We start from the raw sequence: 18,582 nt of genomic DNA, 5'->3' as shown, positions 1-18,582 counted from the left end.
CGCGACCACGGAGACTGTGCTTTTTGCAGCCCTTTTCCTGTCCTTAGCTATGAAACAAAGGAAACGCTTTCCTGACCAGAACGCCCGTCTCCTCCGCGCGCTGTTCCGAAGTCAGTAAACACGGCATCAGGAACGAGCTTTGGAAGACAAGATGAAGCACGAACTAGGGAAAGTCAAATCGCACGACGCAGGAGGAGAAAACAATGTGGTTCGGCGCCCACTCCCGCGGCCGAGGGAGCGAGGGCAGCACAAACCCCTGCGGCCGGACGGGGAAGGGGCAGGCGTTCAGGACTGAACAACTCCAAACCAGTGAGAACTTGAGGCCAGAACCGATTAGGGAGGCAGAAGGGTGGAGGGTGACCAGGTGCAGGGTCTGACAAGTTGATTTTGTTGTTGTTTTTAAAAAGCCGAGGTCTCCCTTGCCTGAAGTATCCTTGCACCCGCAGAGCAGCCTAGCGTCAGCCACATGCTTTCTTTTTTCCGTTGCTGGCATTAAACCCCGAGAGTCAAGACAGCAAACTCGAAAAAGCATGCAAAGTATAACAATTCCAGCAGTACAGGTTGTTAGAGTGACATCAGAGAATCAAACTGGTGACTAGAGCTCCCGAATCGCAGCGGCAATCAAACTGGCGCTGCGAAGCAAGACCTGACCGTGGACGCATCGGCAGCAGCATTTAAAAATCCACTTGCATCCCGAGGAATTTAGGCAGGCGTGGGAACGTGACCCCCTTCAATGCAGAGTTACTGTTACAAACCTGCGTGGAGTTTGTATTACTGCCTTCTAATTAGGAGCGCTGCCATCCAATTCAGGTCTGCGTTTGTTTCAAATTCTCCGTGTGCACAATTATCTTCCGTCCCTATAAAGACTTCGCAGCAGCAATAGGGCAAAACAATTACATTACAGAAAGCTTTTAAAGTAGCAGTTAAGAGGCAAAAGCAGAACAAAAACTTGTTGTCTCGGGGCATATTTAGTCCTTTGCAGACCATAATGCTTGCTCAACTTGAGGAAAGGCATCAGGACTGCAGCTTCCCACAAGAGAAAGGGACTTGCCATAGTCCGTACCAGGTACTACGTGCACCCCACCGGTGGTTAACAGACGGTTCCAGTCTGCATCGTTCTTGGGAAAAGGCTTTTAGGTCGAGTGTTTCAAAAAGGAAGTGTGTTTTTAAACAGAGGCTCAACTGCAAGTTACGAAGACGACAAACACCGGAACTACAGAAAAGGGAAGGCAGAGAAGTTTATTCCAGCAATACTGCTGCACCTCACTTTAGCACAAAGTGTTCGTAAAAGACAACCACCCCCAAAAGTATATAAAAACACATCCACTAAACGGTAATCCTGGAAAAAACCCTTTGATGGAGTAAACACTCCCTCTACTGCAGATGAGGAGGAGGGGTTGTGGAGAAAGGGCAAAAGGAGAAAGATGATTTCAGTAATGCTGCCTTTGGGCTGCTGCGGGGGCAAGAGGCTGCCGGGAAGGTCGCGCCCCGCCGAGGCCGGTACCACCGGGACAGACCTCGCACGGTCAGGCACCTCTCCAGCCCGCGTTCGAAAGGGAGCTGCTGCTGCCCCCGCGCCCGGCAAACAGCCTCCGCTCCCACAACATGCAACCGGCGGCACATCCTCCCACAACGGTTTGGTAACGAGACTGACAGATCAACCACCGGAGCCTGCGTCCTCCCGTCACGAGAGCAGGATGGGAGCTCTCGTGGGCAGTGCCACTAATGTCAGCGCATAGGGAAATCTTGACTCCAAGCACCAAAGGGTTACACAGCGAAAGGCCACTTACTCCTCCGAACAAGCGTCACAAAGCTGCTCTCCCCTCTGCCCGCCCCCCTCCCTCAATATAATTCAGTACAGAGTCAGTGGTCTGAGTGCTGCTAGCAGCAGCAGCAGCAGCAATTACTCTCCCGGGGTAGTGCAAGGTCCTCTATGTCAGGATGTCGTGAGCTTGGTGCTCCACCAACATCTCCATGCTCCTCACGTCCGTGCACCAGAACTCCAGGCGGTCTTTCATTCCCTTGATCTGCAAGGCAAGCCCACAATAACTTTAATGCCTCAACTACTGGAAATACCGGCACTCACCTTTAAGGACAAACACTTGAGATCCCAAACAACTTCTCAAACCCCCACACATCTAGAAAGGGTGCTATGCAACACCTTTTACCATCAAAACAGCAACGTTCAAAGAAAGGCACAAAAGGAATTGTTTGCAGCTAGTATTCCATGTACTGATTTTTTTTTTTTTTAAGGTAAAGGCAGCCTATACAGTCTCCTGAAGTGTTACAAGGATCATAGAATCACAGAATGCTTTGGGATGGAATGGACCTTTCAAGGCCACCCAGTCCATCCCCCTGCAACAAGCAGGGACATCTCCAACTGGATCAGGCTGCTCACAGCCCCGTCCAGCCGGGCCTTGAAGGTTTCCAGGGATGGGGCATCTCCCACCGCTCTGGGCAACCTGTGCCAGTGCTTCACCACCCTCATCATAAAAAGTTTCTTCCTTATATCCAGTCTGAACCTCCCCTCTTTCAGCTTAAAACCATCCCCCCTTGTCCTGTTGCTACAGGCCCTGCTAAAAAGCCTGTCCCCGTCTTCCTTATGAGCCCCCTTTAAGCACTGAGAGGCCGCAATAAGGTGTCCCCAGAGCCTTCTCTTCTCCAGGCTGAACCACCCCAGCTCTTTCAGCACCCTCATCTTTATCACCCTGAACTTCTCTCTTCCCAAGGCAAGTGTGCCACCTACAACCCAGAAACTCCAAGATTTTTGTTTCATGCATTTAGGCTTGAAGCAGCCGCACAGACGTCTGCATCCGTCTGGACAACACCGGCACAGCATTTGTGTTTCGTGGTGGTTTGCGTGGCTTTTGGAAGAGACGTGTCACTAATATGCTATTCTATCTCCTGACAGGTTTCTAACTACTTACTGCAAAACACAAAGTGCACCACATACCCAAGGTAAAGGCAGCAACGTAAAAAGGAATGAGGAAAAGCTGATACACGTCCTCGTTCCCGGAGCATCTTCAAGCAGCACGAGGGAGGCTAATTCTCAGACAGTGACCCTTCACGGTTCTTATTTTAATTTCCAGGTCACCTCGCATGACAAAACAAGTTAGTACTGCCCTAACGTTCAACCTGGTCGTTACCTGTTGTAGATCCAACACGCGTGGCTGCACCCATGTCATGTGCACCCTCTTATCGACTTCATCAATACTGCCCTTTACCAAGCCTACCGAGAGAGCCTTCATCACCAGCAGTTCCACCTAAAAATCAAATAATAATTCAAGGAAACAATTGAGGATCACCCAGCTTCCCCCGAGACGAATAAAACCTTTAAATGGCACTAGTTTTTGGAAGACTGTTTACTACACACAATAAAATGAAGAGCAGCTGCAGCCGCTCTCACACCCACCCTCTTTTAGGTTAGCATACTGCCTTGAGACTCGACACCTAAACATACAGGAGAAAGTTCTGTTCCCTAAGAGTAGATTTATTTTCCTTTCTCCGAAATCCCACGAGGAACAAGGTAATTGGAAAAAGTCAACGTGGATTTACCACAGGTGACATGTGCTTGACCGCTGTGATTGCCTTTTTAAATTAAAGCACTTGCTCAGCGGTCAGAGGGAGCGCTGTAGGTGCCCCGTACCTTTCTCTTGGCAAAGGGCTCAACAAGACCATCTACCACATCCTTGTTGACAAGCTGGGAAGCCACAGGACAGGCAGAAGGACCACAAGATGAATGGAAAATCTGCTGAGCTACCGAGCTCAAACGGCAGCGGCTAGCGGCTTGAACAGGCAGCTGGTCACAAGCAGCGCTCCTTAGGGGTCGATCCTGGGTCTGATACCCAGACTACAACTTAATGATTTAATTATCTTTAAGCTAGCCAGATGACAACTTCACAGATGACACCAACCCGGCAGGGAGAGGTAGATGGGCTGGAAATAAGAGCTCCCACGAAGAGAGACCTGGATAGAGTGGGCTAACATGAATCACATGAAGTACAGCGAAGATAAGCACGGAGTTCTGCAGCCGGGACCGAACGATCCCCAGCAGCAGCGTGGACGGAGGCCTGACAGGCTGCGGTATACGCCGAGCACGCTCAGCGGAGCACGCTGATGGGAAGGAGCAGAGTCGGGGGGACAGCAAACTGTGCAAGAGGCAGGGGCGTGCCCCTGCAGCCACAAAGGGGAACCGCGTCCTGGTCTGCAGCAGCAAGACCACAGCCAGCACATCAAAGGACGGGACTGTTCCACTCGGCACTCGTTGGAGCATACCCGCAACACCGCGCTGCTCTGCATCACCCCCTTTCAGCTTGAGGGGGGGCACTGCAAAACTGGAGAGAGTCCAGCAACGGGCCACCGAGCGTAGGAGGCTGGGAACTTGGCATTATAAAGAAATTTTATTTGTTCAGCCTAGATAAGAAGGGGCTCGGGGATACCTCATCAGTCTTCCCGTACCGAAAAGGCAGTCACGCGGCAGGTAAGAGGTATTGAAAAGACGTAGAGATGCGGTGCTTAGGGACATGGTTTAGTGGCAGACTTGGCGGTGCTAAGTTAACGGTTGGACTTGATGATCTTAAAGGTCTTTTCCAACCTAAACGAGTCTATGACTTGCCAAGAAACAGGAGCACCAAGCAGTTAATTTCTTCTTATCCAAGAAGAACGTTCTCCAAATGCCCAAGAACAGGGGAGAGCGTTTCTGCTCAGAGCTCACCTATGGGAGTGGGTCTATCCAGACACTTTTAGATCTTCAGAACTTAGACGTTAATAAGTTTGGCTAAACCTGAACTCACCTCATTCACAGTGACTTTGGCACTCTTAGCAATCTCTTCAAAAGTGAGCTGCCTGTGATTGGCCGGTCGGGTGAAAGTCATCTGAATTCAAGTAAACAAAGCAAAAAATAAATCCCACGCAGTTTTCGTTTTTTCCCCAACAGTGCGCACAGCTTCCCCCCGACTGCCCCGCTGAGCTCTCAATCTGCAGCAGCAACTGCCTTTCTCATATTTAATCAAAATACTTCAGAGAAAAATGCATTTATGTCAGCAGAAAGGAGTAGTAGCGCTCCCTCCTCCACACACACAACTCGCTGCTCCAAGCAGCGGATTTCCTAGGCAACAACATAATCTCCAAATAAAGCAGATCAATCAGTGTTGAAACGTCTCGGTGCGTATCAGATCCCTGAGATAACACAGTACCTATAGGTGGGAAAACTCGTTCACAGTAAGGCACTAGAAATGGGATACATATACACACTAACATACGCACATATTGGTATGTGGGTGTGTATAAACATACATTACGCTCCAGGTAACTCAATAGTTCCGTTTTTGAAAAAGGTCCAGGGCCACGGAGGTTTATACACCAGTATTACTTGGGAACAAGAGAGCAAAAGCCTTCAAGTGACAGGAAAGAAACCGTGTAAATATTTAGGGTTACCTAGCAGGGAAAGGATTTTCAGTCCTCAGGAAACTAAGATTTTAACTGTGTTTTAGAAATGTCTGTTACACTAGAACGTACTTTAAGAGTTATCATTTCCGATACCACCCGCAAGATGCAAAGCTTGCTCTTTTCTTTCCCACCTCGTTATCCTGGCTCAAAGAACACACACCCCCTTGAAACTGCAAACAAGTAGTACACCACAAGGCTTCTTTTCCCAGCTGTACTTGCCTTTTGGCACCACCTAGAGGCAAATTTTGCAGTCACCTATTTATACCCACGAGTTTCTCAGAGGAGTGAATGGCTGCCCCCAGCAGAGAACAGAGTATTTACCAGCGCTACCCCCACCAAAGGGCGGTTGGAGCAGTCCCCTGCCATCTCCCACATTTAACGCATCACAGTTCTCAGCTCACCTCCATAAGACATAACAGTTGAATCTTTTGCAGCAGAAGCGCTTCATTTGCAGCCAGATCTGGCTGTAAGAGGACGAAATGGAACAAAAGTTCATTACTACTTCCCCCCCCTACCCCGGGGAGAACAGCACGCTACACACGGGAGTAAGCCACACAGGGACCCACTACCCTCACTTACGAGGGAGGCGGCCATCACAACCCACCCACTACCTGCTACCCGTTCCACAAAGCAAACCATAAGAACTGCAGGATTAAAGGCCGCACTTCATGAGGCAGGCAACCTTTTACCAAAGGCCGCAGCCTTGCGCCAGCGGACACACAAGTCGACCTGTAAATTACTGCTATGTCAATAATTTCTGGTATAACCAGTGTAGTTAATATCCACCACCACTGTTTTCCTCAAACTTCCTAGAACACAAGGGAAAAGCACTATTTTACACGGGAAGCAGTTTACTACCGAGTGAATGGCATTATGGAAATTAAGTCAGAGATTATCTTCCCGTGCGGGACTGCATGACGGTTTTGTTTGCCTTCCCCTTGGATCACAAGAGATTTCTCTTTACTTCTTTCAATCACCCAGACACAGAGGGAAGCCAAAAGAAAACTAATGATACGTATCAAGATGAAAGAAACATTACTGCTTCTATAATTAAAATTATACCAACGCTCCAGAGTCAGGAATCCTTAAGGTAAAGGTCCACAGAACCTAAGTGCCCTCTGCAAGTACTGAGCCCAGGCCTTAAGCAATATAGCAACTCATTCACTCACCTGCTGACCCCACGCCGACTTCAAACCCTGAAATGTCTCTACGTTACCACTGTTGAAGGCATAAAGCGTGTCAATCAGCCACTGCCGATCCGTGTTTCTCAGGGACTCCAGAACAGGGTGCATGAGCTGCAGAAACCAGGCAGGACAGCATTAATAGGGTAAAATCAATTCCTGATACTCCACAAGCGAAGCAATGCAGCATCAACTTACCAGCTCCCCAAAGTTATAAACACCTTCTCCCAAGAGCCCTGCCAGTCCCAGGGTAAAGGCTCTCTCCTGCTGCTCCGAGACTGGGGGAAAAAAAAAAAAAAACAAACCCCAAAACAAAGAACAACCAAATAAAAAACCAAAACAAAAATAGTTTGGATGAAGCAGCAGTCTAAGCCCCACCAACCCCTCCCTCACCCTCCTCTCTGTGCCTACATTAAGTCATTCTCAGCCCTCCTTCTCATCCTCTCCCAAGCCTGAGATTCCGAAGCCTGCAGTAACCACCCCGGCAGCACAAAAGGGCCACTTGCTCAATCGATATTGAAGATTTTTGGGAACTAGAACAAATTGTCCCTTCTGGTGGGGGCACCTCCCTCCTTCCATCGCCTCAACGCAGCTCAGGAGCAGAATCCTACTCGGCCATTCTTCTTGCGGGTTCTTCCTCTTTCTAGCTAGATCCTGGCCCAACCACAGCAGACTCAAAGCAATGTTGAGAAAAAGCTGTTCTCTGCCAGTGCATTTGTTCAGATTGAAGGGATGAAACAGAGAATGAAACCTGGGACTTTCTACGCTTGGCAAAGCAGGAGTTACCCGGCAGATCTTTAACATCAATGCATCCCAGAAACCGCAGAGCGTCCTTATAGTAAGAGGCATGGTTCCCAATCGTCTGGTAGTACTTGCTGGAGAGATCATAGAAGCGGCTGTGAACTGAAGTCACCCCAGGGAGGTTGTTCAGCATCTCCTCAACCTCCTCAATTGTCTCCTAGAGGAGGGTGAAAACCTGTCCGTTAAGGTGAAGCTACACCTCACACACAGCCGTGCTCCCAGCCTTCTACTTCACCGCTGTAAGGGCTACCCCCATTCCTGTGTGGTCCAGAAGTAACATCCACTCAGTAGCAGAGCACGTGGACCACAGCCAAAGCCACTACCACAGTATTAAAGATAAAGCAATGGCTTTACATAGTGGTTAGGTAAAAAAAAAAAAAAAGACCAAAACCCAAAAAACCCAACCCTGCAGCTATACTTATACACATATATATACACACATGCTTTATATACACTTATATCCACCAAACTTTGTACTTGCTCTAAGAGACATAAAGCTGCACTGCATGAAAAAACCTCAGCTTTAAGAGACGGTTCTAAAAAAAGCCAAGAGATGAAATAAACAACACGCTTAGCACAGGAGAGGATACGCTAAGCCAGTCATCGTTCGCAGCTCACCGCCAAGCGGCGTACCTACTGCTGTATTCGTGAGACCCTCGAAACGGCAAACCGGGATGTTTTTTCCCCTCTCTTCTGAGCTGCGCATAGCAACAGCCGCAGTGACCAGCTGCAGGCCACCGCTAAGCAACAGCGCCTCAAAGGCTACGTGCGTCAGAATCTTATTGAAAGTTCAGCGATTCGGCCATAAGTACTGCACTAGCGTTTTTACGGCCTCTAAGATGTAAATCAGAACCGCAGGTCTTCCTGGAAATCCCAGGAGCTGCGAATTTATCATCTTCTCATTCAAAACTGAAGCACAGACACGGGCACGCCCACACTGCAGGAATCGCTGAAGCGCGTCACAGCGCTCCCAAACATCCGAACGCTTGGACTACTCAAGTCATCACCTCACCTTGGTGACCTGCAGGTCTCCGATGTTCAGCTTGAGCGCCCCAATGGCTGTTTTACACAAAATGACAGCTTCATCGCTGCTTTTTACCTGCAGTTTCACAAAGATACGTGTTTAGAGAGCGTTACCCTTGCAGCCAGGTAGGCTCTAGAAACCTAGACCGCGTTGGTTGCATTTCATTTGTTAACATGTTTCTGCACTAAAACAGAGAGTCGTTCACTGAGAAAAGGAGCAGGTATTCTCCAGCACAGGCTTCAACATACGCACGTCCGCCGCTTCAGCTATGCCACATACGCTCACACGCAAAATGATTCCTGTAGGTGGACTACCAGGAAAAGCAATTTCAAAAATACCTTTTCTCGAGTCTTTTCCAGAAAAGTAAGGGCCACATTGGGATCTGAAGTAGAAAAAGAAAAAAAAAAAGGCAGCACTATCAGGAATTCCCGTGGAACTAAATCTCAACCTAGAAATAAATCCTTTTACTGGATTCATGAAGACTGCAATATATTTTTTCTACAGTGTACCGCTCAGCCTTCAAAAGGTGCTGCTACCGTAGGCCGGGCTTTCTGCTCATCAGCCACTTCTCCAGCGAAGCAGTAGATTTGCTACTCTATGTAGAGGTAACTATTTAAGCTCTTGAGTTAGTGCTTTCCCCTTTCAATACACCAGAAAGACAACAGCTTAACAGTGAAGATTTAGCTGCTGCTATTAACTAGTTACATTTCATAGGCATCAGCCGCTAAAAGCACCGTATGTGCCAGGTACGGACACTTACCTGTCATCTGTCTGACTACATGAAGAATGATCTCTACCAGGGACAAGGGGTTCACCCTAGAACAAAAACCTCACTGTCAGAACAGGCTCAGTCAACAGCAGGTTACCTAAAAACAAACCTAAAAACCCAGGCAAACTCACTCACCTGTGTTCAAACTCACTGATGAAGTTCTCGTACAGCTGTAGGCACAAAGATACCGACAGTCAGGGCAAAGGGATATTTCAGCTGCGACACTCACTTTTCCCTGTACCCCAATTCAGTTTTCCGACAAAGTAGCGGGCCCCCAATACCGAAGCATCTACACTGCACAGAATCCCCGAGCCGCAAATTGCTCATTTCCAATAATTCTGTCTCTGCAGGCTCCTTCCAACTGCAAGGAGCGATTCAGGAGACTCACAAGCTAGCAGGGACTACAACACAACGACCCCTGCTACGGGCTGGCCTCGTGCGTGCCTTCGGTTATCGCTGTACCGTGAGCACAGGCCTAGAGCTTTCAAGTTTCTCTCTGCACACGTTCAGAAAAGAGACTGTCTCTGGAAACCCATGGCTCTTTATCATGGAAATAACTACCTCCTGGGAAACTGAATTTTAACCTAAAAACACAAAAGAGAGCAAAATACATGATTACTTGTGGCATACAGAGAATATGCAACTCTGGACCGAGTAGACATGATCTTCATAAATAGAAGAAGTTCCCAGACAGGGGGTGAAATAACTTACTGAATACTTTGAAGCGCTTGTGAACACCTGACAATCCATCCTACGCTTGCAGTTGTAAACCCCTTGTTACAAAAGGGAAAGAAAAAGGCTCCCCCTGCACCCCCCTCCAAAAAAAAAAAACCTCAAGTGAATGAAATTAAAGAACCCTTTTGAAACTTCTAAAATTGACACATTTAATTTTAGCAGAATTTTCATACACCGACCAAATCCTGCACACTCACAACGAGCGCATGGACCCCAGAGAGCTGAATTCACTTCGTTTAATAATTCTCTAAAGACAAGTCACAGGCTGCTTGTTTTTCACTAGTACAAAAATACCGTCATTCATCCTTGCTACGAAAAGATAAAACACTTGGGCACAATCAAGCACTTCACCTTGATGAGTCCATCTCCTTGGGCAAAGCAAGGGTCCTGAACAAAGTCCAACACTTGCAGAGTCAGCTGGTGCCAGAGCCTTAAGAAACAGGAAGGTCGCTCGGTGAGTTCACGCTTCATACCAGGCCCTCAACGCCTGCCGTACCCCGTATTTCACACTCAGAACCCGCCTGCCTCCGCGGCTGCTGCGACTAAGGGCGGAGACGGACCAGAAACAAAAACCGGTGGCAGAGACACCCCCCCCGCGCACTGACAGGTTACGTTAAGTTATGCCAGGAAAATCACACGGAAATCAGCTCCCTGCCTTTCCCCGGCCACGTACGCGCTGGTTAAACCACCGCTAAGCCAGGGGAAGGACAGAGGGAGCAGCCCGGCCCCAGCCCGGCACCTCGCACCGCACCAGCGCCCCGGGGAGAGGGCGGCGGCGCCCCGCTCCCTGCGCCACAGGCCGGGCTCCCAGCGGCCCCCTGCCCGGGGCAGGCCTTACCACAGCGGCGACCCCCCCCGCGCCGCCCCAGCTCACTTCTTGTTGTAGAGCTCCTCCAGGCGGTGCCACACGGCGGCCTGCCCCGGCCCCGAGCTCTGGCTCTGCTGCAGGAAGCCGGGCACGTCCTTCATGGCGGCGGCCGGAGGGAGGGAGGGAGGCAGCGGGCAGCGACGCCAGCACCCGGCCGCCCCCGCGCTCGCGCCCGCCGGAAATGCACACTCACTTCCGGCGCCGCGCGGCGCACGCTGGGTACCGTAGGGCCCCGCGGCGATCGCACTCCCCGCCCCGCCGTAGCCATGGCGACGCCTCCCCCCTCCCGCCCCGAAATCCCCGAAACGGCCCAAAACGGCGGGGGCGGGGCGGGGGCGGGGCGGGGGCGGGGCGGGGAGGGGGCGGGGCGGGGGCGCCGCCCCAGGGGCGGCCGCCGCGGCGGGCGCGCCTACTCGGGAGAGTGCGGTAACGCGGCGGCGGGCGCCCGGCGGGGAGCGCGGCCCCTGCCCCGGCCATGGAGCGGGGGGCGCGGCGCGGCGGCGGGGTCCTGGCGGCCGGTGAGGCCCGGCGGGCCGGGGCCGGGCGTGGGGAAGGGCCCTGCGGGGCGGGCGCGGGCCCGGGGGCCCGGTTCTCCCCCAACGCCCGCTCTCTGCTTCCCCGCAGCATGGAGGCGCCTGTGGGAGCGCGGCCCCGGGGATGGCGGCAGGGGCGGCGGCGGCCCGGCCCGGCTCTCCCTTCGCTCCGGGGACGGCCCGGGGGCGGCCGGCCCCGCAGCGCGCAGGTAGGGCCGGGGCCGGGGCCCCCCAGGCCTCCGCACCGGGCTGCCGAAGGGGAGGAGCGGCGGGGGTTACGCTGGAGGCAGGGCCCGGGGGCACGGCCGCGCCCGTCCGAACGGGCAGACGGGCGGCCCTCCCGGGAAGGCAGAGCTGGCCGTAGGGAGAGTTACCAGCGAAACGGTAGCGGGTGTCGGACGGTGAGCTAGGCTGCCCGGCAGCGGGCCTGCCCAGGCGGAGCCGTGCCCTTGTGAAGACGGCGTCGAGCACGCCGAGGCCGCAGTCGGCACGGGCGGCCCGGTAGCCGCTGTTGGCGGACTGCCGAGGTCCAGCAGCTCTCCCTCGGCTCCTCGCGCTCCCACGCCTTCCCTGGGCTGCCCACGGCGGCCTGCGCCAGCCAGCGCAGCTGCCTGGGGAGCAGCCGTTCCTTGAGGTGACGACGACTGTTCTGCCCCAGCCGTGCTCGGTGCTGACCTGCCATTCCTCTAGGCCTTGCGTTTACGCGTGGAGCTCTCTCAAGGCAGAGCCCTTGGGGGAATACAGAACTGGAAATGCCTGTGCTAACCGGGGCGGCGTTGTCCCAGGGTGACTGCGTCACCCTGTTGAAACTCGGGACATAGAAAAGGGTCTTCCTTATCCCCAGAGCACTGTAAATCGACTATCGGACTTGTGTTCCCCAGTGCCGCTGTTCCCACAGCCCTGCGTCCACCCCCTGCCCAAAAAAACCCCTCTCTTAGGGGCACCAGTGATTTGCTATTTTTAGATCTGCATGAGAAAGTGCAACGGAAGGTGTCTGCTCCTGGGGTGGGGATTGGACTAAGGGTTAAGCTTTCTCCTTGTTAAGCACTAGCACACAGTCCTGCCCCTGGAGAGCTTCCTGCAAAAATCTTGGGGCGGTTTCCTCCCCCTGAGCAGTTCTCAGCTGAACTCGCTGCCAGTAGGCGCCCTGCTGTGCTTCTCTCTGTTCCGAGCAGGACCCAAGGGACCAGGCCCTTCTCGTTGTCTGCTGCTGCCAGAGCCATTTTAGGAACGGGCAGGTGGGGAGATGACGGCGGGAAGCAGAAGCTCACCCTGCGGGACGTGGCAGAGCTAATTCGGAAGAAGGAGTGTCGCCGAGTGGTGGTGATGGCCGGCGCTGGGATTAGCACCCCCAGTGGCATCCCGGATTTCAGGTGATGCCTCCATCGTTTCATTTGTCCTTTTTCAGTGCTGGGAGGGCCAAGATCTTCAGCTTGGACAATGCTGGTGCCTGCTGCTCCTCTCACCCCTCCGTTTTGTTTATCTGTGCCAGGCTAGGCTAGGCACAGCAGCTTCCGTGCCTGCTGATCCTCCACCACTCGGACTTTGGGCCATTCCTTGGCCCAGGTCTCCAGGACGGTTAAGTCACGCCTGTTGCTCAATTTTGTGGCCGCACTCACCGCACCACCTTGGCCACCAGGGAGGAACCAACGTGGCCGTGGTGCGGGTTCGAGACGCTCCAGCTGGAAGAGAGCACGGGCCTCACGGCACATCAGCGCGGCCTTCCCTTCCTCCGACTGCGGGCGCACCTCTGCAGCCAGGAGAAGGCGGGGTGCCCGTAGGGCAGGGCTGCGAGGCAGGTTCTCCTTCTGTGCAGAGGTAGTTTGAGCTGCTCTCCCGACACCCAACGGGCAGCACAAAGCAGCCAGAGAGAACCAGGGGCCTGGCCGGCTGCTCCGTCATGCCTTGGTCTGCCTCTGTGGTGGGTGGCATCTCCTCCTGCGTTCTGACTACCAGCCCCGCTCCTCTCTTTGCAGGTCCCCGGGGAGCGGCCTCTACAGTAACCTTGAGCAGTACAACATCCCCTACCCAGAAGCCATCTTCGAACTGGTGTATTTCTTTGCCAACCCGAAGCCCTTTTTCGCTTTGGCCAAGGAGCTCTACCCTGGCAACTACAGACCCAACTACGCCCACTATTTCCTGAGACTCCTGCACGACAAAGGACTCCTCCTGCGCCTCTATACCCAGAACATTGACGGGCTGGAGAGAGGTGAGTTTTCTCTTCCCCATCTCTCAGCAGAGATGAGGGTGAGAAGCAGAACAGGAGGCAGGACTGGGGAAACGGGGAGTTTCTGGTTCAGTCACCTCACACTGAGCTGGTCCTCTCCCACGCGCTGTGTTCCAGTTGCTGGGATCCCTCCCGATAGACTGGTGGAAGCCCACGGCACCTTTGCCACTGCCACTTGCACGGTCTGTCGAAGGAAGTTCCCCGGAGAGGACTTCAGGGTGAGCGGTCGCGGCTGGGCATTGACACATAGATTGACGCGAGGAGGAGAACCTGTTGTAGGCCTGTTGTTTTGCCTTCAGGGCTAAGAGGTTTTATCGGAGGGGACCAGACTTGGGGCTGGATGTTGCTGCGAGGATGTGTTGTGGTTCTGACCCTGCCGTGCCGGGACGCGCTGCCCCGTAACGAGCGGTGTTGGGTGCTCTTGCTTCAGGGGGACGTCATGGCAGACAAGGTCCCTCACTGTCCCGTCTGCACTGGAGTCGTCAAGCCTGACATTGTGTTCTTTGGCGAGGAGCTCCCGCAGCGCTTCTTCCTGCACATGACAGACTTCCCCATGGCAGACCTGCTTTTCGTCATCGGAACGTCCCTGGAGGTCTGGGACTAAGGGAAACCCCCGCTCGCAAGGACAAAAAGGCACATGGAAAACAGGGCCTGAGGGGACTCCGGAGGAGAGAGAGGGCTTAGAGGAAAAGGCGAGAAACTGGGTTATTGAGGCAAAATTTGAGGTGGCAGGGTAAGAAATAGGGTGCATGCACTCTGGGAGACCCCCTGCAAACCTCGTGTGCTCCTGGTAAAGGTGGGCACCTGGAGAGCAAGAGACGAGTTTTGCAGCTGCCTGAGGAAAGGCCACCGGATAACCGGTGACATCCGCAACCTGTTCAGAGCCGGGTAGCTTAGCCCCCAGTGGGAGAACGCTTAACCACAGCGGTTACAAGCTTAGCGTGCAGTGAGTTCGTGCTCGCGGTGCCCCTCAGCGGGTGACGTCTCTCTCTGCTCCTTCGGGTTGCCTTCCTTTAGGTGGAGCCCTTTGCCAGCCTGGCAGGAGCTGTTCGCAGCTCCGTTCCCCGAGTCCTGATCAACCGAGATCCCGTAGGACCCTTCGCCTGGCAGCAACGCTACAATGACGTAGCCCAGCTGGGGGACGTGGTCAGTGGGGTCGAGAAGCTGGTGGAGCTGCTGGACTGGAGCGAAGAGATGCAAACACTAATTCAGAAGGAAAAAGAAAAGGTGGGAAGGGGCTCAGAGCCCCGTCTCCCTCCCTCAGCCTCTGCCTTCCTTGTGCTGGAGTTATTCCGGGGGGAGCAGGTTCGCGCTTGCTGGGGTCAGACTTGCACCACAGACACGGCCAGGCCTGCAGTCTGCATTCAGAGAAAAGGACCACAGAAAAGCGCAAGGAGGTTAAAAAAAAAAACCAAAAAACCAAGGCAAACCTCAGGGCTATTTCCCAGTGAAGGTGCCACGGAGCAGGGTGCTGCGTGGCTGAACGTTCAGTGGTACAGAAGGGGAGGATGCGGATCTACATTCAGATGAAATAGGAAGAGCATGGAAAAGGCCAGGCTTCGGGTTGAATGAGAGCGCTTTAGTGCTGCTTCAGGCAGTGCCCCGCTCGATTACTGAAAAGCTTTCTGTTGATTTCATCTGCTTTTTTTGATTTGTTCCCAACCACACTGAAAAAGCCCCACAGATGAAGGCTGAGTTTCCTGGAGCTGGAAGTGGCCACCAGAAAATCCCCTCTGTCACTTGTGTCAGATTAATCCAGCATAATCTTTAAGTCAGCAGAGGACTCACCTTTGCACTTGAACGCCACAAAACACGGGCAGTCTCTTCTTCAGGCAGTGCTTCCCTCCGATGCGTGAGGAGACTGGAAAGCTCCACCGAGCGCGCAGACAGGCAGCAGGGCACGCTCTCGGGTGCCGACGCTGCCGTTCGAGCGTTGGTTTTTACGCTCCTTTTTCCCTGGCTGCGAGCCCGTGATGCTGCTAATGTCATGGTAGCACAAATAATTGCTGAAATAAACCAAGGGGCCGAGCCACGCATCACCTTAGCGGCGCTTTCCACTTTCTGTGCATTCAGTTATTGCTTTGGTTTCATTTCCAGTGGTTTTTCTGACCATTGTGAGAAATAAGTAATAATAGTAATGAAAGGGAGGCTCTAACTGCGCTACGGCCGAGACCGAAGAAGGTGCTGCAGTGGCCGGACGCGCGACGAGCAGCAGGCAGGAGCGAGGGTGCGTGTTCCACCCGACAGCGCTGAATTGCTGACCGGAGCCTTGACTCTTTTCCCCCCCCGATCATTTAGTTCCCTGTGCCACTCTTACATCTCTCATCTTTTGAGATCTTCAGAAGTGAGAAATTGTAGGAGAGCCACTTCTTCATTACTTTGAGTTTCGTGCTAACGTTAGGTATTACATCACTTCAGACCTGCTGGGAAGATTTTTCCATGTTTGGCATCAAACACTTTTTAAACTTTTTTTTTTTTTTTTAATTTAAGCAGAAGCTGTAACTCGTGGGCTGAGCCAGCTCTTCCGCTTGCGTCAACGGGCACCGCTCCGTTGTCTGCAGTAGGGCTCTGCCAGCTCGCTGTAGCAAGCAGCCCCTTGTATTTTTAAGGGATAACACGGTCCGTACGTGACTTCTGACCCCAGAGAAAATCTGGCTTCAAGATTCCAATTTTAACATTCAGGTTGTTCTTACTTTCATCAGATCGTGGGGTAGGAATGAACGGGAATGATTAGTCCTTTGGTCGGGTTCTTGATTTTTCACTACAAGCCGTTTTGCCTTTGTAAGCCAGCCAGCCCGTAGCTTAATGCTTGTGCTGCTCTAAATCGCTGATGGATAAAGCGGATGCAAATGCGGTAAAGCATGGAAAACACACTCCTCCTTGCTCTGGGACTGGGGTGCTCGGAAGCAGTGCTGGCTGAGCTGGCGGGCTGGAAGGTTTCACGCACCCTAGTAAACACTCTGTCCTCTTTCTATTTTTAGCTGGATGCGAAAGACAAATAGGAGAGCTGGCTCCCTGCCGCTGGAGAGCGATGTTCACCTTGAAAAGGAGACGTTGTGCCCAGCACGGACAGAGAGAGAGGAGCAGGGAGCCGTGGAAGAGGCTGTCCGGCCCTGCAGCAGCAAACCCACCCGGGGCCGGCACGCTGGGCAGGAGGGGATGCTCGCGGCTCAGCCCAGCCAGCCTGGACGCAGAGCAGAGAGGCCTTCGCCCGCCGAGGGAGGGAGGCCGAAGGGAGCGAAGCCCAAATGCCCAGCTGCAAACTGGTTCTGCACGTGAAGGCTTTCCTACCCGCGACCTGGGAACAGTTGATGTAGCCACTGAGCACCGCTCCCTCCTCCTTACCTCATTTCGGCACCCGCTAGGAGAGACTTTCCTCTTCCACGGCTCTGCCGTCCCCCGTCAGCACAGCGTTTGACCACGTCCAGCCACGCGGCCAGTCACTGGCCAGGAGCTCCAGGGCTCGTGCCAGCTTGTTTGGCCTCCCTTTTGGAGCCGTCCAGCCTCTGCGGGCCTGGTTTTCAAGGATCAGGAGTTGAAAACACTATGAAGGTCAGGCCTTAGGGCAGGGCAGAATCGCTTCGGTCTGGAGTGAGTCTTCCATCTCCCCCGCCGGTCTGAGCACCCACCACCGCCGTCCACAGCTCCTCCTCGGACGCTCTTCTCTTGGTCACGGTCTTTCAGCTGCTGCAGAGCTGTAGCGGTCATTCTTCAGACGAAATCTCTGCTAATCAGGGGACGATTGCTGCCACAGGGGACCCATCCCCTGTTCCTGTTCAGGAATGCCAGCTCAAGCTGCTGGAAGAGCTTTGAATCACTGTAGTGTTAATTATTTAATAATAAAAAGAGTTCTAATTCTTTTGCCGATGTCAGCTGAGGGTTCTTCTGTAAGCTTCACATCTTCCCTAGTGCTTGAACACATTCTGTCCCCACCACCACCACTCTTTTCACCTGCTTTTTTTAATTCATGGGTTTTTTTTTTTCTTTTTTCCTTCTTTTTAACCTTACACAAGTGCCTTCCCCCTGTAAACGCCGTCCCAGGGAGAGGCAGTATCGGTCCAAGCACCGCAGCGACATCCTGCGCCTTCCCCAGCAGACGTACGGTGCACATCCCAGGTGTAGCAGAGCCTCCTCCCTGCAACAGGGCATGGCTTTCATCAGCCCAGCACCCAGATTGGGCTGCGGGGACTGAAGTCGCACCCAGTCGCTGACCCACCTGTTCATCACAGCGACTCTTCCGGAGGCAATCCCAATCGGCACCAGCTCTGAACAGCACAACAAAAGCAAAGCATTTCGTGCCACCAATTTGTTACGGTTAATGCTAAACCCCAGAAAACCCGAGCGAGGGAATAAAAGCCCTTGAGCGCAGAGCTGTGTCTTGTAACGCAACACTGGAACACCGTGACTGACTTCTGTGCCTGAAAGCTCTTCCCAGGGCAGAGCTAGAGCCTCAAAACGCCGTCCTACGGCTGTTTGTCGAATTAGAAGTGTTTAGACCCAAAACTCATATGCTCTAAATCAGACTGGCTCTAGGGACCCCGCAGAAGCCTGGCACAGCTGCTGCCGATGCTATGGGAGCAGAGAGCAGCACTTGTGCCCGAGCTGCTTCCTCGAGGAAAGGTTTGAACGCGTCCCCGTCCAGACGCGCAGACTCGTTCATCCAAGCGCACAGCGCAAACGTAGCGGCACGTTCCCGCTCACGGCCACCGCGTTTGAATGCGCAGCCTCGGGGAAAGCAGAAGGCCGTTCTCTCACTTTGCAGAGCACCCGAAGCCTCGCGGCACGTTGCTTCACACTGAAAACGGTGGCAACGTGTTGTTTTTAAACCGTACGCTGCTTACAAACCCTTGCCCCAGAAGCGGCCTGTGCCAGGCTGGTTGGACTTGACGATCTTAAGGGTCTGTTCCAGCCTAAACGACGCCGTGATTCCACCAGCTCAGCCCCTGCACCGCGGCTTTTCAAAGCAGGGCCTGCCAGTTGCAAGGCAGGGCTTTAA

General features: G+C 53.3%; 2 protein-coding genes across 6 annotated transcripts; one reads left to right on the top strand and one right to left on the bottom strand.

Moving 5' to 3' along the window:
* Nucleotides 1-1,214: 1,214 nt before the first annotated feature.
* Nucleotides 1,215-11,028, bottom strand: PSMD13 (proteasome 26S subunit, non-ATPase 13). 2 transcript variants are annotated; one of them, XM_087739254.1, is made up of 13 exons: nt 10,833-11,026; nt 10,310-10,388; nt 9,359-9,393; nt 9,215-9,270; nt 8,793-8,836; nt 8,443-8,529; nt 7,416-7,587; nt 6,828-6,907; nt 6,618-6,743; nt 5,850-5,912; nt 4,794-4,874; nt 3,147-3,263; nt 1,215-2,027 (listed from the first exon to the last, which is right to left on the bottom strand). In XM_087739254.1, exons 1-13 carry the CDS (start codon nt 10,925-10,927, stop codon nt 1,932-1,934), a joined length of 1,131 nt encoding a protein of 376 aa, XP_087595380.1. In that variant the 5' UTR covers nt 10,928-11,026; the 3' UTR covers nt 1,215-1,931. The 2 variants fall into 2 exon arrangements, 1 of the variants encoding a protein (XP_087595380.1); XR_015700445.1 differs by lacking the exon at nt 1,215-2,027 and adding an exon at nt 3,647-3,966 and having other exon boundaries at nt 10,833-11,028.
* Nucleotides 11,029-11,210: 182 nt separating this feature from the next.
* SIRT3 (sirtuin 3) lies at nt 11,211-17,458 on the top strand. Of its 4 annotated transcripts, XM_087739269.1 has the most exons (8): nt 11,212-11,344; nt 11,451-11,568; nt 12,535-12,732; nt 13,336-13,568; nt 13,704-13,804; nt 14,017-14,178; nt 14,604-14,813; nt 16,568-16,733. In XM_087739269.1, the coding sequence occupies exons 1-8, from the start codon at nt 11,302-11,304 to the stop codon at nt 16,586-16,588; spliced, it is 1,086 nt and encodes a 361-aa protein (XP_087595395.1). In that variant the 5' UTR covers nt 11,212-11,301; the 3' UTR covers nt 16,589-16,733. The 4 variants fall into 4 exon arrangements, with proteins under 4 accessions (XP_087595413.1, XP_087595395.1, XP_087595404.1 ...); XM_087739287.1 differs by lacking the exon at nt 14,017-14,178 and having other exon boundaries at nt 11,211-11,344; XM_087739295.1 differs by lacking the exon at nt 11,451-11,568 and having other exon boundaries at nt 11,226-11,344.
* Nucleotides 17,459-18,582: the final 1,124 nt, after the last annotated feature.

This window comes from Nipponia nippon, unplaced genomic scaffold (genome assembly GCF_047370975.1).
Source record: "Nipponia nippon isolate SJK-2023a ecotype South Korea unplaced genomic scaffold, ASM4737097v1 scaffold_10, whole genome shotgun sequence".
NCBI lineage: Eukaryota > Metazoa > Chordata > Aves > Pelecaniformes > Threskiornithidae > Nipponia > Nipponia nippon.
The sequence above is the reverse complement of the archived record's forward strand: the minus strand, read 5'-3'. Positions and strand labels throughout refer to the sequence as shown.

Bases quoted from the DNA above. Each gene is read 5' to 3' on its own strand.
- PSMD13 (XM_087739254.1), bottom strand. From the start codon at position 10,927: ATGAAGGACGTGCCCGGCTTCCTGCAGCAGAGCCAGAGCTCGGGGCCG. The intron at 8,837-9,214 runs GTAAGTGTCCGT...TTTCTACTTCAG, and splicing joins TGTAGTCAGACAGATGACAG to ATCCCAATGTGGCCCTTACT. The intron at 6,744-6,827 runs GTAAGTTGATGC...TGGTTTCTGCAG, and splicing joins TTTATAACTTTGGGGAGCTG to CTCATGCACCCTGTTCTGGA.
- SIRT3 (XM_087739269.1), top strand. From the start codon at position 11,302: ATGGAGCGGGGGGCGCGGCGCGGCGGCGGGGTCCTGGCGGCCG. The intron at 14,179-14,603 runs GTCTGGGACTAA...GCCTTCCTTTAG, and splicing joins TCATCGGAACGTCCCTGGAG to GTGGAGCCCTTTGCCAGCCT. The intron at 14,814-16,567 runs GTGGGAAGGGGC...TTCTATTTTTAG, and splicing joins TTCAGAAGGAAAAAGAAAAG to CTGGATGCGAAAGACAAATA.